The following is a 16,484-nucleotide window of genomic DNA, read 5'->3' on the forward strand; positions in this document are numbered from 1 at the left end:
AATTAACTTGATTACTTCAACCTTAATTTTAGTTTTTACTGTGGAATATATATATATATATATATATATATATATATATATATATATATATATATATATATATTTATATATATAATATATATATATATATATATATATATATATATATATATATATATTTATAAATTTAATAATAATAAATAACTCATTATAAATTTTTAACAAATCTACTGATTGTTTTAATAAATCTACTAATCATTTTATTTAATTTACTTATTGTTTTATTTATTTTACTGGGCAAAATAATTAAATTACTGATCAAAGTTTACTAGTATCTGAATAAAAAAATACTTGTCAATATATTAAAATTACTGATCATTTAATATTGCCTGTTAGTTTTATTCTCACCACATCCTTCATAGAACAGGGCTCAACTTTTTTCTCCTGGCGACTAGTTTCAATCAGCAACTGCTTTTTTTATTTAAGTTTTCTAGAGGTAAAGAGTTTTTTTTTTTTTTTAAACATCTTCGCTTCCAACAAGGCTGCACGCAGCCACTAATTAAAGTTGGAAGTTACTGAAAGAGAAAAGATGAAGATTGTAGAGCAAGATAACGATTGATGGACGACTTAAAGGATTACAAATTATATGAATCAGGAAAACAAGATGAAGGAAGCGAATCCCAAAGAACTGATGTTCGAGGAAAAAAACTAGACGAATAAGTGTTTTTGGAGCACTTAGGAACAGTCACAGAAAAAGGATGACACTTAATTGAATGACGAGTAACACGAGAATGAATTTTAGTAGATGGCACAAGAGACGATAGCTCTTTAGACCAGTGTCCATTATAGTATTTGTAGAAAAGAGAAAAAGAACCAACATTATGACGATGTGATAATGGTTGGAGGTTGGCTGCAAGAGCAGGTCCAACTATATTTACAATGCGTTTTTGCACCTTGTCTAAAAGAGAAAAGGCATCGTTAGAAGATCCGCCCCAGATATTGCAACAGTATTCCATACAAGGCTGGATTTGAGATTTATAGAGATAGAGAATAGAATCCAAAGTAAGAAAGTGACGAGCTCGATAAAGAGATGCAACCTTAGCAGATGCTAATTTTGCAACTGATTTGATATATGGTTTCCAAGAAAGATTGGAAGTAAGAGTTAATCCTAGAAGATAAAGAGTAGATGACTCATCGAGTACATCACTGTTCATAAATATATGGAAGTTTAAATTATTGCAATAACGATTGGCTGAAAAAAATTGAGTTTTATCTGTATTGAAGTTCACCAGCCACTACGAACCCCATGCTGTAGCAGAAGTGAGATCCTTTTCAAGCTCAAATGCCCCCTCCAAGCAATCAGAGAGTGTTGGTTTCTTAACACAACAAGAATAAATGGTAGTATCATCAGCAAACAATGCCACCTTAGATGTGAGAATATCTGGAAGATCGTTAATGTAAATTAAAAAGAGTATAGGGCCAAGGATAGAACCTTGAGGAACCCCTAAAGTTACAGAATAAGAAGAAGAGTGCTGTCCATCGAGGACAACTTTTATGCTACGATTGGAAAGGAAGGATACAATAATCTTAAAGATATTGCCAGATACACCATGAGAAGAAACCTTATGGAGAAGACCAGCATGCCAAACTTTATCAAAAGCTTTTCAAATGTCAAGAGCGATGACCATAACCTCTCCACCTTCATCTAATAAACGATAAAACCTGTCAGTTATTACTGTTAGCAAATCAGCTGTACAGCGAGAAAATCGAAATCCATATTGATGGTCAGAAAGTAAGTTATTAGATTCAAGATGAGAAATTAAGTGTTTGTTAATTAAAGATTCAAAAACCTTGCTTATGATAGGAAGAAGACTAATGGGACAGTAGTTAGATGAATCAGATCGCTCTCCAGAATTTTTGAAGATAGGGATAACAGATGCCGCTTTTCCAGCAGGCTGGAAAACAAGACTCTGATAAGCACTTAGTGCAATCTCAAAACTATACTCTCAAAACTATTGCTCTGATAAGCAATAGTTTTGAGAGTATAGACGACAGGTCTGGAGAACACTTCTGTAAGACAATAACAGGTATGTTGTCCAGGCCATAAGCTGTAGAAGAGTCTAGACAGGAAATCACTTTAGCAGCTGGAGTGATACGAATGTCAAGCAATGGATCAACCTGTTTGTTGGCAATATCAGGTAGAACGCAACTAGTGGAATCAAGAGATGATACTGATGAAAAGTTTTTAGCAAACAATTCAGCTTTGTCTTTAGGTGAGGTGACAAAGTCTGAACAATACAAGAGAGGTGGAATTAAAGATTTGCCCTTATTATTGATACTATTAAAGATTCTCCAGAAGTCACGAGAGTCTAATTTTTGAGATGAGATACGAGATTTCATGACCTGAGATTAGCAGGCTTTGGCGTTAGACAAAATCTTTTTACAATGGTTTCTAGCAGTAATAAACAGATGTCTGTTTTCTGGAGAATTGTTTTGCTGATAGATATGGAAGTAACGTTTTCGATTGGAAATTGCAACAGCACAATGTGAGAAAACCATGGAGAAGAGTGAGGCTTGACCTGGAATCGACGAGAGGGAATAAAAGATTCCATGCCATCCTGAATCCACGAAGTTATATAAGATAAGCATTTGTCAACAGGAAGACAAAAGATTTCTACCCAAGGGCTATCACGAAGAAAATCACGGAAAGAATCCCAGTCAGCTTGTATCGTACCTCTTACAACTGTAGTTGTAAGAGGTACGATAATAGGGGGATTCAGGTGATGAAGAAGTATGAAATATTAGTTTTAGAGAGATCAAACTGTGATCAGAAGCACCTAAGGGTGAAGGTGGAGAAACTGAGCACTGACTAGGATCAGAAACAAGACATAAGTCGAGTAGAGAAGGTAAATGATTCGGATTGTCTGGAAAGTGAGTTGGAAAGTTGACTATTTGAGTTAGGGATTGAGAAAGGCAAAAGTTGTGGGCTTTATTGCTTGCAGAATCAGTGACACTAGAGCCAAGCCATTCAGAGTGGTGAGCATTAAAGTCACCGACAACAAGTATATTAGCTGATGGATAAAGAGAGAGGGCTTGGTCAATATGATCAGAAATAACATCAAAAAGAGTGCAGTCTTGAGATGAAGGAGAGCAATATAGAACAAAGAGAAAGGAGATAGATTGAAGTGGTGCTAAATGAAAGCATATAAAAGAATAGTCTGTGGATTCAAACCTAGTTTCCCGACAAAGGGTGAATTCTTACGAATGTAAATGCCCAGGCCAAGCATGTGACTATTGGAGTCTTTACGAATTAAAGGAAGATAACCATCAACACTAAGATCACAAGATGAGACAGCCGAACTCAAATTAGTCTCACAAAGAGCAAGTAGGTCCGGTGAACTTTGCAAAAGATAAGACTCAACAGAAGAAAAGTTACTTCGAAGACCACAAATATTATTGAATGATAGGTTTAGAAAACTTGGTGGTGATGATGGTTTTTTGTGTTTTATAGTTTTTGGTACTTTAGTGCTGAGTACACTGATTAATTGCTTGGGCTATTAATCAGTGTACTCAGTACACTGTTTAATAACCTAAGCAATTATCTCATTACTATTAATAAACCCTAAGCAGTATCAAAGGGCTCCAAATGTGACCTTGACGATGCACACCAAAAGTACAAACAGGGACACCATCCATGCGCAACATGGCACTGTTAATACTTTGATATTTTTCAGCTGTTGATGGAATCAGCCTCTCTGAGAGCTACCACAGAGTTCGGGAAACCTGACTACCAGCTGGCCTCAGAACCATAAAACTGAGTTTTAGTGCTGTACCCTCATTATGAGATAATAGAATGAGTTGCCTAGTCATAAAAATAGAGACACAAGCAAAACCCATGCATTGAGTAAAGAAGATCTAGCATTCAACATCCTAAACTGGAAACAAAGTATTAAAAATACATCTGCGCCAGCCTAATAGATAAAGAAGGGGTGCGAAGCTGGTCAACAGATAGAGTCTGTATACCCCTTACCTTAGGTTAAGATTACCCCTTAATTAAGGTTAAGACCTTAAGGTTAAGACTTTAAGGTTAAGACCTTAAGGTTAAGACCCCTTAGTTAAGGTTAAGATTACCTCTTAATTAAGGTTAAGAAAAAGAGAATTTGAAAAATCTTTGACTACTTACCATTGTAGAATAAAAAATTACCATTGTAGAATAAAAGAGTGGAAACAGTGGAAGCTATAACTATAATCAATATCCAAAAATATTAATTCAATACTATTACCAGCTTGCTCTTGATATCATATCAAAAGCCCCCATTAATTTGGAACAATTTTCACCATTAACACAACCATACAATATTATTAAAAAAAACAATATTAAAAAAAATATGGTAACTATTTATACTTCAATAATTGAGAACCAAATACTAAACCAGAAATTTGTTTTTGATAAATTCCTCAATGATAATATACCCGTAACAACTTGCGGATTATGTGTTTCTAAATTATATAATGTTGAATGGTTCATCATACACAAACAAATTTGTTGCTTAGATTCGAGAAAATATAGTTTTTCTTACTGAATTGCAGATATATGGAATAGAAAGTTGAAAGCTGTGCATGCAATAAATATTTTCAAAAAACTCTTTTGACAAATATTTATTCTAACAGGAACAATTATTTGTTTCTTTATAATTTTGTAATTGTTTTTGTTGTAATATATTTTTAATTTATTTAAGGCACACTGACTGTCCGTCTTTGTATGGGCCTGCATGTCCTTTAGAACATGTATTTGATGTTCTGATAAATATCAATCAATCAATCATAATGTTTCCAATAGTCTCCTAATAATTTAAAGTAATTTTAGTAATTTCTAATCATTTAATTATGTTTCTATTGATTTTTCCAACCATTTTCTAATGTATTAATGTCAATGATGTTGGCTGATTTAATAAGTGAATACTAAATACTTTTTAAAACCAATATCTTAATACTTATATTTATAATTAATATCTATGATAGTTCTCAATAAAACACAACACATCTAAAATAGTATTTGGCATAAAATTAATGTGGTTTTTTTGTGGTTTGTTTGGTTTATTATAATACACTACAAATTTTCTTGTAGCATTTTCTTTGTGTGCAGTAGCTGGTATCATAAATAATCTTTAGGCTTAGCTAGTAAGAAAAGCGTTCCTTTAAGTGATGGGTGTACACTTTTATTAAGTGTTGAGTGTCTGCTTCATTTACATTTTATTCTGCATTTTAAAACAATTTGCTTTATTATCTTTAGTTAAAAATAAAGAGCATCATGATCACCATTCTTTTCTTTATTTTTGTAAATTAAAACAAATTATGCTGACTAAATGGGTAATAGTCTTATACCATTTTTTTCTGTGGTCTTTCACTTTTGATCACAATCTAATAATTTGATCAAAACAATCTACACTGCCCATAAGCTGGATGTACTCATGTATAACCATTAATATTTTTGCTAGAAACATCTAACTCTTCTCAGAGTCTCATCATTAATCTTTTTTGTCTTTTCAATGTATTTTTTAATGTAATTTCAACCAATGAGAAATTTTTTGTTCATACTGCTACTGTTCTACTGCTTTTTCTCTTTTGTGACATTGTGGCATCACATGACATGTGACATCCAAATCTTTTTTAGTAAAAAGCGATAGTAAATTTTTAAAATTTTATTTTAATAAAAACATATTAGATTTTTTAAAATAGATTTCTTGTTTGTTTAACAAGCTGCAGTATATCATATTCAAGTAGAGGTTGGTACAATAGATGCAGTACATTCAAATATATGTTACTAGATGTTGTGTTTTTCTATTTTGAAAGAAGCTTTCAAGAAAAACGTCTTGGAGTGTACTTTGTCCATATTGCATTAATCAGCATATTTATTTGTTATTTTTACTACTACATCTCTAAGTTCATTAGTAAATAAAAGTTCAAAAATCTCCAGTGGGTTGTTTGACATTACTGATTCATGGACACCTTGCTCAATAATAACTATTTCTTGGCACATACCTGGCACATGTTTAGTTTTTGTCCAAGATATACTATTAAACTTTTTTGCAGTTATATGCTGACTGTTACTAGTTAAAACAGCAGCAGAAATAAGTTTGGTAACATTGCTTTTATCAATTTTAACAACTGATTTGTTAATAATCTTATCATTAATTTCATCAGAGAAGATATCACATGCAAATAAGGGCAGTGTTTAAATCATGCAATATCATCACATCATGCAACATCATTTGTTGAGTTCAGTTTAACTATTTTTTTTTTTCTATTTTAGATGCCATATTAAAGTATATTATGGCATTTGATTGCATGCTGCAACTGACCACGCTTATTTTTATTTATTTTTTCACAATATGACCACAGCTATTTTGATGTTTTAACAATATAAAAGCAATAAAAAAATTTGTTGCATTATAAATAACTTTTAATTGTTGATCTTTTCTAAATTTTTTATTTTAAGGCTTTTATTTTAAGGCTTTAAATAAAATAAAAAGTTAATTATAATGATCGTTTAAAAGAAACATATTTTTTAATGTAAATTAAATGTTATATTTAAATATTTGTAGTTGGCATATATTTTTTATGATAAATTTAAACATATAAAACTATTTTTCTATGTCTTTCTAAAAATCTTTTGAAAGATTATTTTTATAAGTTACTTTAAATTATGAATAAATTAAATCTTCCTGTTGAATGATTTAACTGCTTTATTTATTTGTTTCTTTTTTACTAATGAAATGATTAAAAATTACTAATTTAAAAAGACTACATTATTAAAAAAAAAATTTTTTTTTTGCAAATTTTTGAAAAAGATGTTTATACAATTTTAAAATATTATATTTTTTTCTTTTTAATAATTTAATTTCACTTTTCAATAATTTTTTCACTTTTCAATGATTATTTAATAAACTGAGAATTTAATGACCAGAAATATTTCCAGATATCGCAATTTGCAATCACTTAATTCAAAACTTGTTTACATTCAATTAACCCAGTATTTCATAATTTCACTATTTGAAAATCGAGTAATGGCTATTTAAGTACCTAAAAATGTGATTTTTTTTTTTTCCAGTGCTTGATTTGACATAAAATCTGATCTGCGAGTTAAGCATATCTTCAGTTGTATATACTTATGGTTTATATCTAATATACTAAATAAATGTATTTTTTTTTTGTTCATTTATCTTTATAGAAATTTATCTAGCCAATTATTTTTATGCATTTTATTTAACAAGTTTAATTTGAAATGATATCTTAAACACAACTTTAACACAGAAGTAATTTAGTGTAAACAAGTTTAACATGTTCTTTTAATGTCCTAGAAAGCTCCATGTTTGTAGGTAAATAATGTACCTATAAAATAATTTTAAAAAAATGTTATATGTGTGCTTTTATTTTTAGTTATTTTACCTTCTTTTTTTTTGTTTGGTTATAGTATTGATACAAAAAATTAATTGAAATAAAAATGTTGTGTTTAGCTGATGGGGTATGGAAGGATCCTGTGCAAAATTCAAGTTGTTCACTTTCATGTGGTGGTGGAAAAGCACTATTTGTCTTCACCAATTGCGATAAAAAATCAGAATTTTCTAAACCTTGTGACCTATCTAATAGAATCATATATGGTGATTGTATTAATGTACCATGTCCAGTAACTGGTGAGTTCTGTAAATGTCAATTTTGGTTTTGAAAATAACTTTTAATTTTAATTTTTTTTTCTTTTGACAAAATATGTTTGATTACAGTTTGCGAAGTGATGAAAGACAATAAGTGTTCTGGTATAAACAAAAATTTCCAAAACTTTGTCCCAAGCTTGTTGATGTTAGGTGTTGATGTTGGCAGCTTGGAATATATTATGGCCTTCCTCGACAAATATGATGCAGACTCAACTCAAAAACAGTTGAACGGTTTGTTTACTATTTTGTTGTAAAATTGATAATAAAAGTAAATAATTGTTTGTGTTTTTTAAAAGAAGGTGACCAACAGTACACTAGCATTCGTCCAATGTGTCTATGTGAAGCATTAAATTGGTTGTAATTTTTATGTATTTTTGACAGGTGCCTGTTCATCATCAGTAAACAAAAGAAAAATATAAACAAAAAACAATGTATGAACGAAAAAGTAAAATGACATTAGGACAATGTCTGCATTTACTTGGCTTTAGAATTTTAATTTTGATAAATTTTTAAAATTTTAAGGAATTAATTTTATTTTTTTGATATAAATTTTTTTAATATAAATTTTATTAATATAAATTTTAAGAATTTGATAAACAAATTTTAAGCAATTCAAATGCACAAAATACATCAGGAAATTCTGGCCCCTTATCAGACACCCTTAAACTTCAAAAAATTATGTTATAGTACAAATGTTGAATTTTATACAGCTTACTTGGGTGGTATTACAGCTTACTTGGGTGGTATTAGAGGATGTATTCTTATTAGTCAGACATTTTTACAGTTTTTCTGCCAGACAAGTATATATGTTAGCAATATTGTTAGTTTTATATCTAAAAATGTTAGGGCAAAAACCTTAGTTTATGTAACTTAACTGAAAATAATTGCTGTTTGATTGTGTTGAAAAAAGTACTGATTTCAATTAGCATTTGATTACAGTTAGAATCTAAAATAAAAATTTTAATAAAAATGACTTTAAAAGTTTTATTAGCTGTTTTGTTTAAAATAAAATAAAAAAATAATTGTAATAACCTTTTTAAAAAATGTTTAAAAACTAAAAGCCAAACTTAAGTTTAAAAGTTTAAAAGCCAAACTTAAGTTTAAAAGTTTAAAAGCCAAACTTAAGTTTAAAAGTTAGTTTGTTGCAATAGATAAAATGAAAACCAGGCTGTGTAGCTAAAAAAAAAATGAATTTGAAAAATATTCAAATTAACATCTTTTCGCTTTAACCTGCTACCCTTTCAGTACACCTATTATGCTGAAAATATAAATTAGAAGCCTTGTTTTTATCTTTATCTGTTGCAATGAGTTATTAATAATACAGGTCTACAATAAATTTATTGCATTAAATTTCACACTCGTTCTTACATAATTTTAATGCGCTGAATTCATATCTGGCATCAGATTTTAATGGCAAGCTACAGATTTTTTACAACAAATATTTTTTATTGTGCAAATTATTAGAAAAAATTCTAAAAAACAGATTTAAAACTCATTTTGAAATGTTGGGATGTATTTTCAAAACTTTAAATTGTATTCAAAAATAAATGTGAACTACTAAAACGAATATTTTATAAGTATCAAAGTTTTTAATTTTTGATTGATTGAGCGGCCTTATTTATCAAGTTTGTGTTTCAGAGTTATAGAGTTGGGAAAGGGTTGTATCCACAATTAAAAGGAGCCTCCTTGACTGTAGTACCCTTCGGGAGGTAAATAACATTAAATTTAAAAAATAAAAACTTTAAGTTCAATCTGACTGAAACACTGAGGCAAATTGAATTGTTTAGCATTATATGAAAAGTCTTCCAGCCTGATAAAAGTTCTTATGTTTTTGTAGCAGACATACTTTGTTCATCATCTGACAAAAATAAACCTTTAAAAATTGAAAGTGGAATCTTGTCGGAATGTTGAAATTTTGTAATAGCAGAAGGAATATTAGGATTAGCTATTTTTTGCATCTTTCTTTTTCCAATACCAATAGTATCAACAAGCCAAAAATAGCAGTTGTTAATGTGGTTTAGGGGTCCTCGCCAAACATGAGAACTTCAAAAAGAAAAATCTTTCTTTTTCTTTTTGTCTAATCTCAAAGACTTCCTTCACAAATATGACACACAGTATGTATATATGCCCTATTTTGTTTTGATCACCAAGATTAATCGAAATACTATTTATTTACTAGCTTTACAAAATTAGTAATGTTGTGTCTTATATATTTGATCTGAAAAAAACAATTACATGTTTACTTCTAACATAGTACTACTTTTTATTTAAAGTGACATACATTGGCTGAATTAAAGTGACATACATTGGCTGAATTAAATAGAATTGGCACTTAAGAGTGTTTGTACATTGACTAAGGGTTTTGGTTTGTACTGGCAGTCTATTTATCTTATGTTTTTAAACTATTTTTGTGTCCTATTTCATAAATTTTTTCAAAACAATTTCCTTTACAATTGTTCAGTTTAATACAATTTTTTTATTTGAAAAAAAAAGTTATTAAAACCATCTTTTAAATTCATTTTAATTTAAATTTTCACCTTGGATTTTAACTGTTATTAAATGCTAATATAAATCAATACTTTTTTTGACACAATAAAACAGCGATTATTTTCAGTTAAGTTACATAACTAAGGTTTTCAAACTGTAGAAAGTGTCTGGCGAAAGAGAAACATCTTCTAACAGTTACCCAAGTAACCTGTATAAATTTCAACTTTTATACTAGTACAGTTACATTTTTTCAAAGTTTAAGGGTGTCTGGCAAATGGTTGCCACCATGATAAGTGCCTTACAATGGATGGCATTACAAACAAAGTTATAAGAAAAGTACGCTTTATAATTTGATGTAATTTAGCCTGTATTTTAAGCACCTTTGGTACTGGTTACCAGCCAAAGCCACCATAATCATGGTGATGACATGTTTCATCAACAATTGACATAGTCAGGTATAAAAAAAAATTAACTACAATTTTTGTATATGAACAATTTTTTTGGCTACATTAGTTTTATTAGTTTATGAAATAAACTACTTTATTTCAATTATTGTTTTCTAACCAAATGTTTTTGACTCATAAATAAGTTAGCTGAAGCAGGAGCTAGTGGAGATCCCATGGCAACACCATTGATTTGATCTAATATTTTGTTGTTGAATAAGTAGAAATAAATGTGTTTATATGTAAGGAAGTGTTAAGTCATATTTACTAAAGAGGAAGAAGTTGATTACAAATTGAACTTTCTTGATATAATCAATAACTCTGTAAATAAAAACTTTGGTAATTCAACATATTTTTTAAAAAACTTAAACCGATTTACTGACTAATTTTCAAGCTTCACTCATATAAATTATAAACTTGGACTTATCAAAACTAAGTGACTGGACCTTTAAAATCAACAGCAACTGGATAAGTTTTCATCTCGCTATTTTATAAATTAAACAAACTCTTCAAAAAAGTGATTTCCATTTGAACCTAATTGAAAAAATCTTAAAACATTAACTAAACAACCTTATCTTTTCTAAAGAACACATATCATCTTCAAAACTGATATACAGTACTTTAAACTCCTTTATTATGGAAAAATTTTAAACACACTTTAACAGTAATTAAATATATGCATTAAAAAATATTGTAAAGATAACATAAAAGAAAAACTAGCTCTCACACCTTTTGAAATCAGTAGTATGTTTACTTCAAAGGACCCCTTACTCCAAAATTTAAAATTCTTTGTTCTTCATAAATTTGTATGTCCCAGCTGTAATGCTGGATATATTGGTGAATCCACCAGACACTACACAACAAGGATTTATATATATATATATATATATATATATATATATATATATATATATATATATATATATATATATATATATATATATATATATATATATATATATATATATATATATATATATATACTTATATATATACTTATATATATATATTAACATCGCAATTAAAACCTAAACAAATATTGCTTTATATATATATATATATATATATATATATATATATATATATATATATATATATATATATATATATATATATATATATAAAGCAATATTTGTTTAGGTTTTAATTGCGATGTTAATATGATGAGCAAATTAAGTTTTACTTTTAATGATTACACGCAAATGATAACTTCTTTACTCGACCAGCTTATATATATATATATATATATATATATAAATATATATATATATATATATATATATATAAATATATACATATATAAATAAATATATACATATTTATATTTATATATATACATATATATATATATATATATATATATATATATATATATATATATATATATATATATATATATATATATATATATATATATATAAAGCAATATTTGTTTAGGTTTTAATTGCAATGTTAATATGATGAGCAAATTAAGTTTTACTTTTAATGATTACACGCAAATGATAACTTCTTTACTCGACCAGCTTAACAAAGCACTCGATGTTGTTTATTCAATTCTTGATTGTAATCCTGGAGAAATAAATCCAATGCAGTGGAATCGATTTGATGAGATCATCGAATACATATCCATTATTGAAAGTATTAGTGGTGATGTTCAACAACGCCAAAGAATGATCGAACAAATGAAAATCAATTGCGGTGGTCAAAGTAAGCTTTTAGAATTATAACTTTTTGTCGGAACGGTGTTTTGGTTTTAGATGAGCTATTCAACGGTGTTCTTAAAGTTTTTCTTTTTGATCGCCTTATTTAGCAAACGACGTTTGGATGAATAGGAATATCTTTTTGAGATAATGTTGTTTCAAAATTAAAATTTTCTTTCTGATTTTATAATTTTTATTTTTTTGTAGAAACCATCTTAGAGAAAATAGCTGCTGCCGTTAGTCAAATGTAATACGAAGTGGTAACGATTTACGGAGGGATGAAATACGACGAAAAATCGTTAAAATTAAACTTATAGCTAAAGATTGAAGTTTAACTTTTTTTTTAATTTTTATGTTCATGATTTGCAATAAATAAAATTCTCCGTATCTTACGAAGTTAGCTTATTTTGTATATTTTTGTTTACGCTAAAACTGAAATCAACGGCTAAATTAATCAATAAGAACTTTTGCGTTTAATGTTTTATTTTTTGTTTGTTTGTTTTTTTTTACTTTAAAATTTTATTGAGTATTTTAGGATCAATAAGAAAGTTTGTTTCTTTTTTTTTAACATTTTTGTTTTTGATAACTGTTTCATTTTAAAAGTGTTTTTTTGCTGAATATTTAAATAAATCTGCACTTTAATGCGTAAAATAATTTTACCTGTAATTTTTATCTCACAGTTTGTTTTACATTAAAACATCTGTTTTCTAGTTTAAAAAATTTACCTCAGTTTATTGGTTGGGGAGACCGGAGCAAACAAAAGTAATTGTGACATTGCCGTTTAAAGAATTATTTTTTATTACTAAATATTTTCTTATTGATAAAACAATATTGATATCAAGTTATTTAGTTTTACTGTCCTCCAATGGTGCTCTGTCTACTATCCGGAAATACAAACCGTTTGTTTAACTTGAGTGATAAAATGCTGTTTAATAAAAAAAAGATTCCATTGATCCATGCCAATATTTTTCTTTTTGACCGAAATATTTCACATATCCATTAGAATTATGTGGGTAGATAGAGGTTATGGTTTTTAGGGTAGATAGAGCTTATGGTTACTTTTGAAAAATTTTTGAATTTAGGTTCGGCAAGCCATTTTTCTTATTTCATTGCCCTTATGAACATTAGAACTGATTTCCTTTATCTTTGCATTTAATGTTTATTTACGTAATTTTTAGCTTAAAAATATTAGTTTTATCATAAATTTACATTTTTTATCATAAGTTTACACCAAGTTTGCAAATTGCTTTGCTACTACTCTGATCAAAATAAAGTCTAAAAAAATTCCTTTGCCTTAGTTAACTTAGTTAAATCAATAATATATTAAAGTTATACCATGAATTACAATTTTATGTTATATTAAGTCTATACGTCAAAAACATTAAAATATTACCAAAATGTTTTCAGCATATTTTTCTAAAATAATTTTAAAAGTTAAAATACTGATTAAAGAATTTGTAGCAGATCTTTCTTTAATTGGCACATAGGCATCAAAAATTAATCACTTTTTTTATCATTATAATTTTATTACGATTGTTAAAGTAAATAATAGTATTTAAGTAAATTATTGTATTTCATTTTTACATTACTATGTTTATCACCTTAATCTCAAACCATATAACAGAATATAAACTATGATGAACTCTGCAAACAATTTCAAGTTTTCTAGGTCTTTTTTTTGTAAACCATGCTCGGAGCACCAGATTTGAAGTAATCTACTTGCAAGATTCAACCATCTTAAATGATTGTTTGGGACAATTTAAATATCCTTTAAATCATCAGGGAAAATAGCAGATGATATTGCATTACATATTCTGTACAAATACTTCTGATCTGTAGACAATGAATCTACAGCTTCCATTTCCAAATGAATTAACTCTACAAAAAAATCAAGCTAAGGAACGTATGTTGAAAGATTTGTCGCTTTGTTAATAAGTTTTCCAATGTTTTCTGAGAATCTATTTTTGGATAAAATAGAATACCTAAATGGCAGTTCAGATAAAAACATTAAATGCCTAAATGGCAACTCGTTGGCATGTAGTGCATAAATAACCCAGATTAGTTTGAATCCTAATTTCTTCTCTAAATATTGAATATCTCCATCTTTTCAATCATTATAATTTTTTATTTTCAGTAAAAAATAAAAGTATATAAAACGTTAAATACCATTTAAAGAAATAAGAATAATACCTGTGTCAAAGTTGGATGAATCTCCTCCAATTGCTACAAATTAGTTTTCAACGCAACTTGCTATTATCAAATCATATAGTTATTTAGCAATATGTTCAGCAGGTGTTCAACCTTCTCCTCTGAATTAATTAAAAGTGGAATAAATATTTTCCGCCAGGCTGAATACACTACAATGATTTTCTTTGATCTACTTTAGGTAAGATTTGCTCTTGTTTCCATATAAAACTATTTATACAAGGTCCTTTCTACCATCGAACATTACAGATTGTATGCCCTCTTCCTTAACTTCATTGTTATGTTTCTCTTTGCAGGCCTCCAATAACCTTTATTTTGCTTTGATATATCAATTTTTTATGATCTAAAGCTATGTTTTATCAGGTATCTTATAAATACCCTGCATCCTTGGCTGTTTTTAATTTTGCAGTGCCTATTGATGAAGTTACTCTGTTACTTATACCAAATCTAACTGCCAACAAAGCAATATGATTTACATTTTAGCTATTTCGCTGAGAAACTTTTTTTATGTCCGGTAAATAATAGTTGTTATTAAAATCGTTGTCAACATGGTCTGACTCCACATCATGGCATTGTCAACATGACTCCACATCATTTTGAGATATTACATCGGAATACAGTCTCAATTCTAACTCTCTTTGATTTGTTGTGCCTTTTTTGATGATGTTTTTTTTTTGTCTTGATAACTGGATCTATTTGCATTCCACATTTAGAGCTTTATCCCTCTGCGACTGTAAAAAGTTAAATTCAATAATAGGAATTTCATTTTCCTGAGAACATTTGCCAACAAAATGAAAAATCTAGTTGCAGTTATTACTGTCAAATTCTGCGTATAATTTTATTGAACATTTACACTTAGCAATGTCAAACAGTTTACCTAAGATCATTTATGATCAGAGACTTGCTTAGATGTTCCCCTACCTAAAGTGAAGTTATATACCTTTTCCCAGTCATATACGATTCTTTCTTTTTCTCTTTTATCAAAGATATGGGTATAAGTGGATTAGCTTTTTGCCAAAAATATTTTACTGAGGTCCACAAATTTTCAAAAGTTTACCGTGAATTTTGGTCATTTTCTTCCATCATTCTAAGAATGAGAGCATATCTTAAAAAATCTCTTAAAGTTGGTAGTTCTGATTCTAACAACGTTTTTCCTGTACCAATTTGTATTGTTAACTTATATCTAACTTTATCACAAACCATTATTAATAACTTTACACTTATTTCTACAACAAGTTCACACGTACTTATTGTATATTTATTTCTTCCTTCTTTTAAATAATAAAACTGCTACTGGTGGTTCAATTATAGCTTATATAAAAGATGCGGAAATACGTCATCAACACATATTAGAAAATTACTAACTACTCATTTATATTGTAAAATGCCCCTTTAACTGTTTTATTTTAGGATCAGATCTTGACATTTTTGTTGATAAAATAGATGTAGTTTGAGACATTGATTTGATTTAGATTGGTTTGAGGCTGATAGTAGCAGAAAAATGACCGAAACGTTGGGTAAAGAGTATATTAATGATAAACTAATATTTTTAAGCTAAAAATTACTCGACTAAACATTAAATGTAAGATAAAGGGAATAAGTTCGAAGGTTCATATGGTCAAAGACATAATAAAAATAGCCATCCGAACCTAAATTCAAAAATTTTTTAAAAGTGACTCACATTATCCACACAATATATATACAATGACCCACAATATTTATACAAGCCCCTATGCATTAGAAACTTGCTAGGAACATTGAATTTCAGCATTATGAACATTGAATTTCAGCACTTAATTGTTACGTATATAATTGTTACGTATTTTGATCAAAACCTAGTCTTTGATCAAAATATTTCTCTTATAATGAGACCTAAATAGAAAGTGTTATTCCAAAGATGCATGCTCTAGTTATGTATGTACCTTTTAGAACCGTTGACTAAAAAGTAGGTTGGGTTT

At 28.3% G+C, this 16,484-nt stretch overlaps 1 protein-coding gene across 3 annotated transcripts in view; it reads left to right on the forward strand.

Annotated features, from left to right (window-relative positions):
- LOC136082267 (mucin-2-like) overlaps positions 1–13,041 on the forward strand; it is a 43,359-nt gene extending 30,318 nt beyond the window's left edge. For all 3 annotated transcript variants that reach the window (XM_065800891.1, XM_065800893.1, XM_065800892.1), the window contains 4 exons: positions 7,497–7,673; positions 7,761–7,922; positions 12,059–12,328; positions 12,529–13,041. In XM_065800891.1, the coding sequence (XP_065656963.1) occupies positions 7,497–7,673; positions 7,761–7,922; positions 12,059–12,328; positions 12,529–12,572 (653 nt within the window). In that variant the 3' untranslated portion in view covers positions 12,573–13,041. The remainder of the gene's footprint in view (positions 1–7,496; positions 7,674–7,760; positions 7,923–12,058; positions 12,329–12,528) is intronic.
- Positions 13,042–16,484: the final 3,443 nt, after the last annotated feature.

The sequence above is a fragment of the Hydra vulgaris genome, chromosome 07 (genome assembly GCF_038396675.1).
Source record: "Hydra vulgaris chromosome 07, alternate assembly HydraT2T_AEP".
Classification (NCBI taxonomy): domain Eukaryota; kingdom Metazoa; phylum Cnidaria; class Hydrozoa; order Anthoathecata; family Hydridae; genus Hydra; species Hydra vulgaris.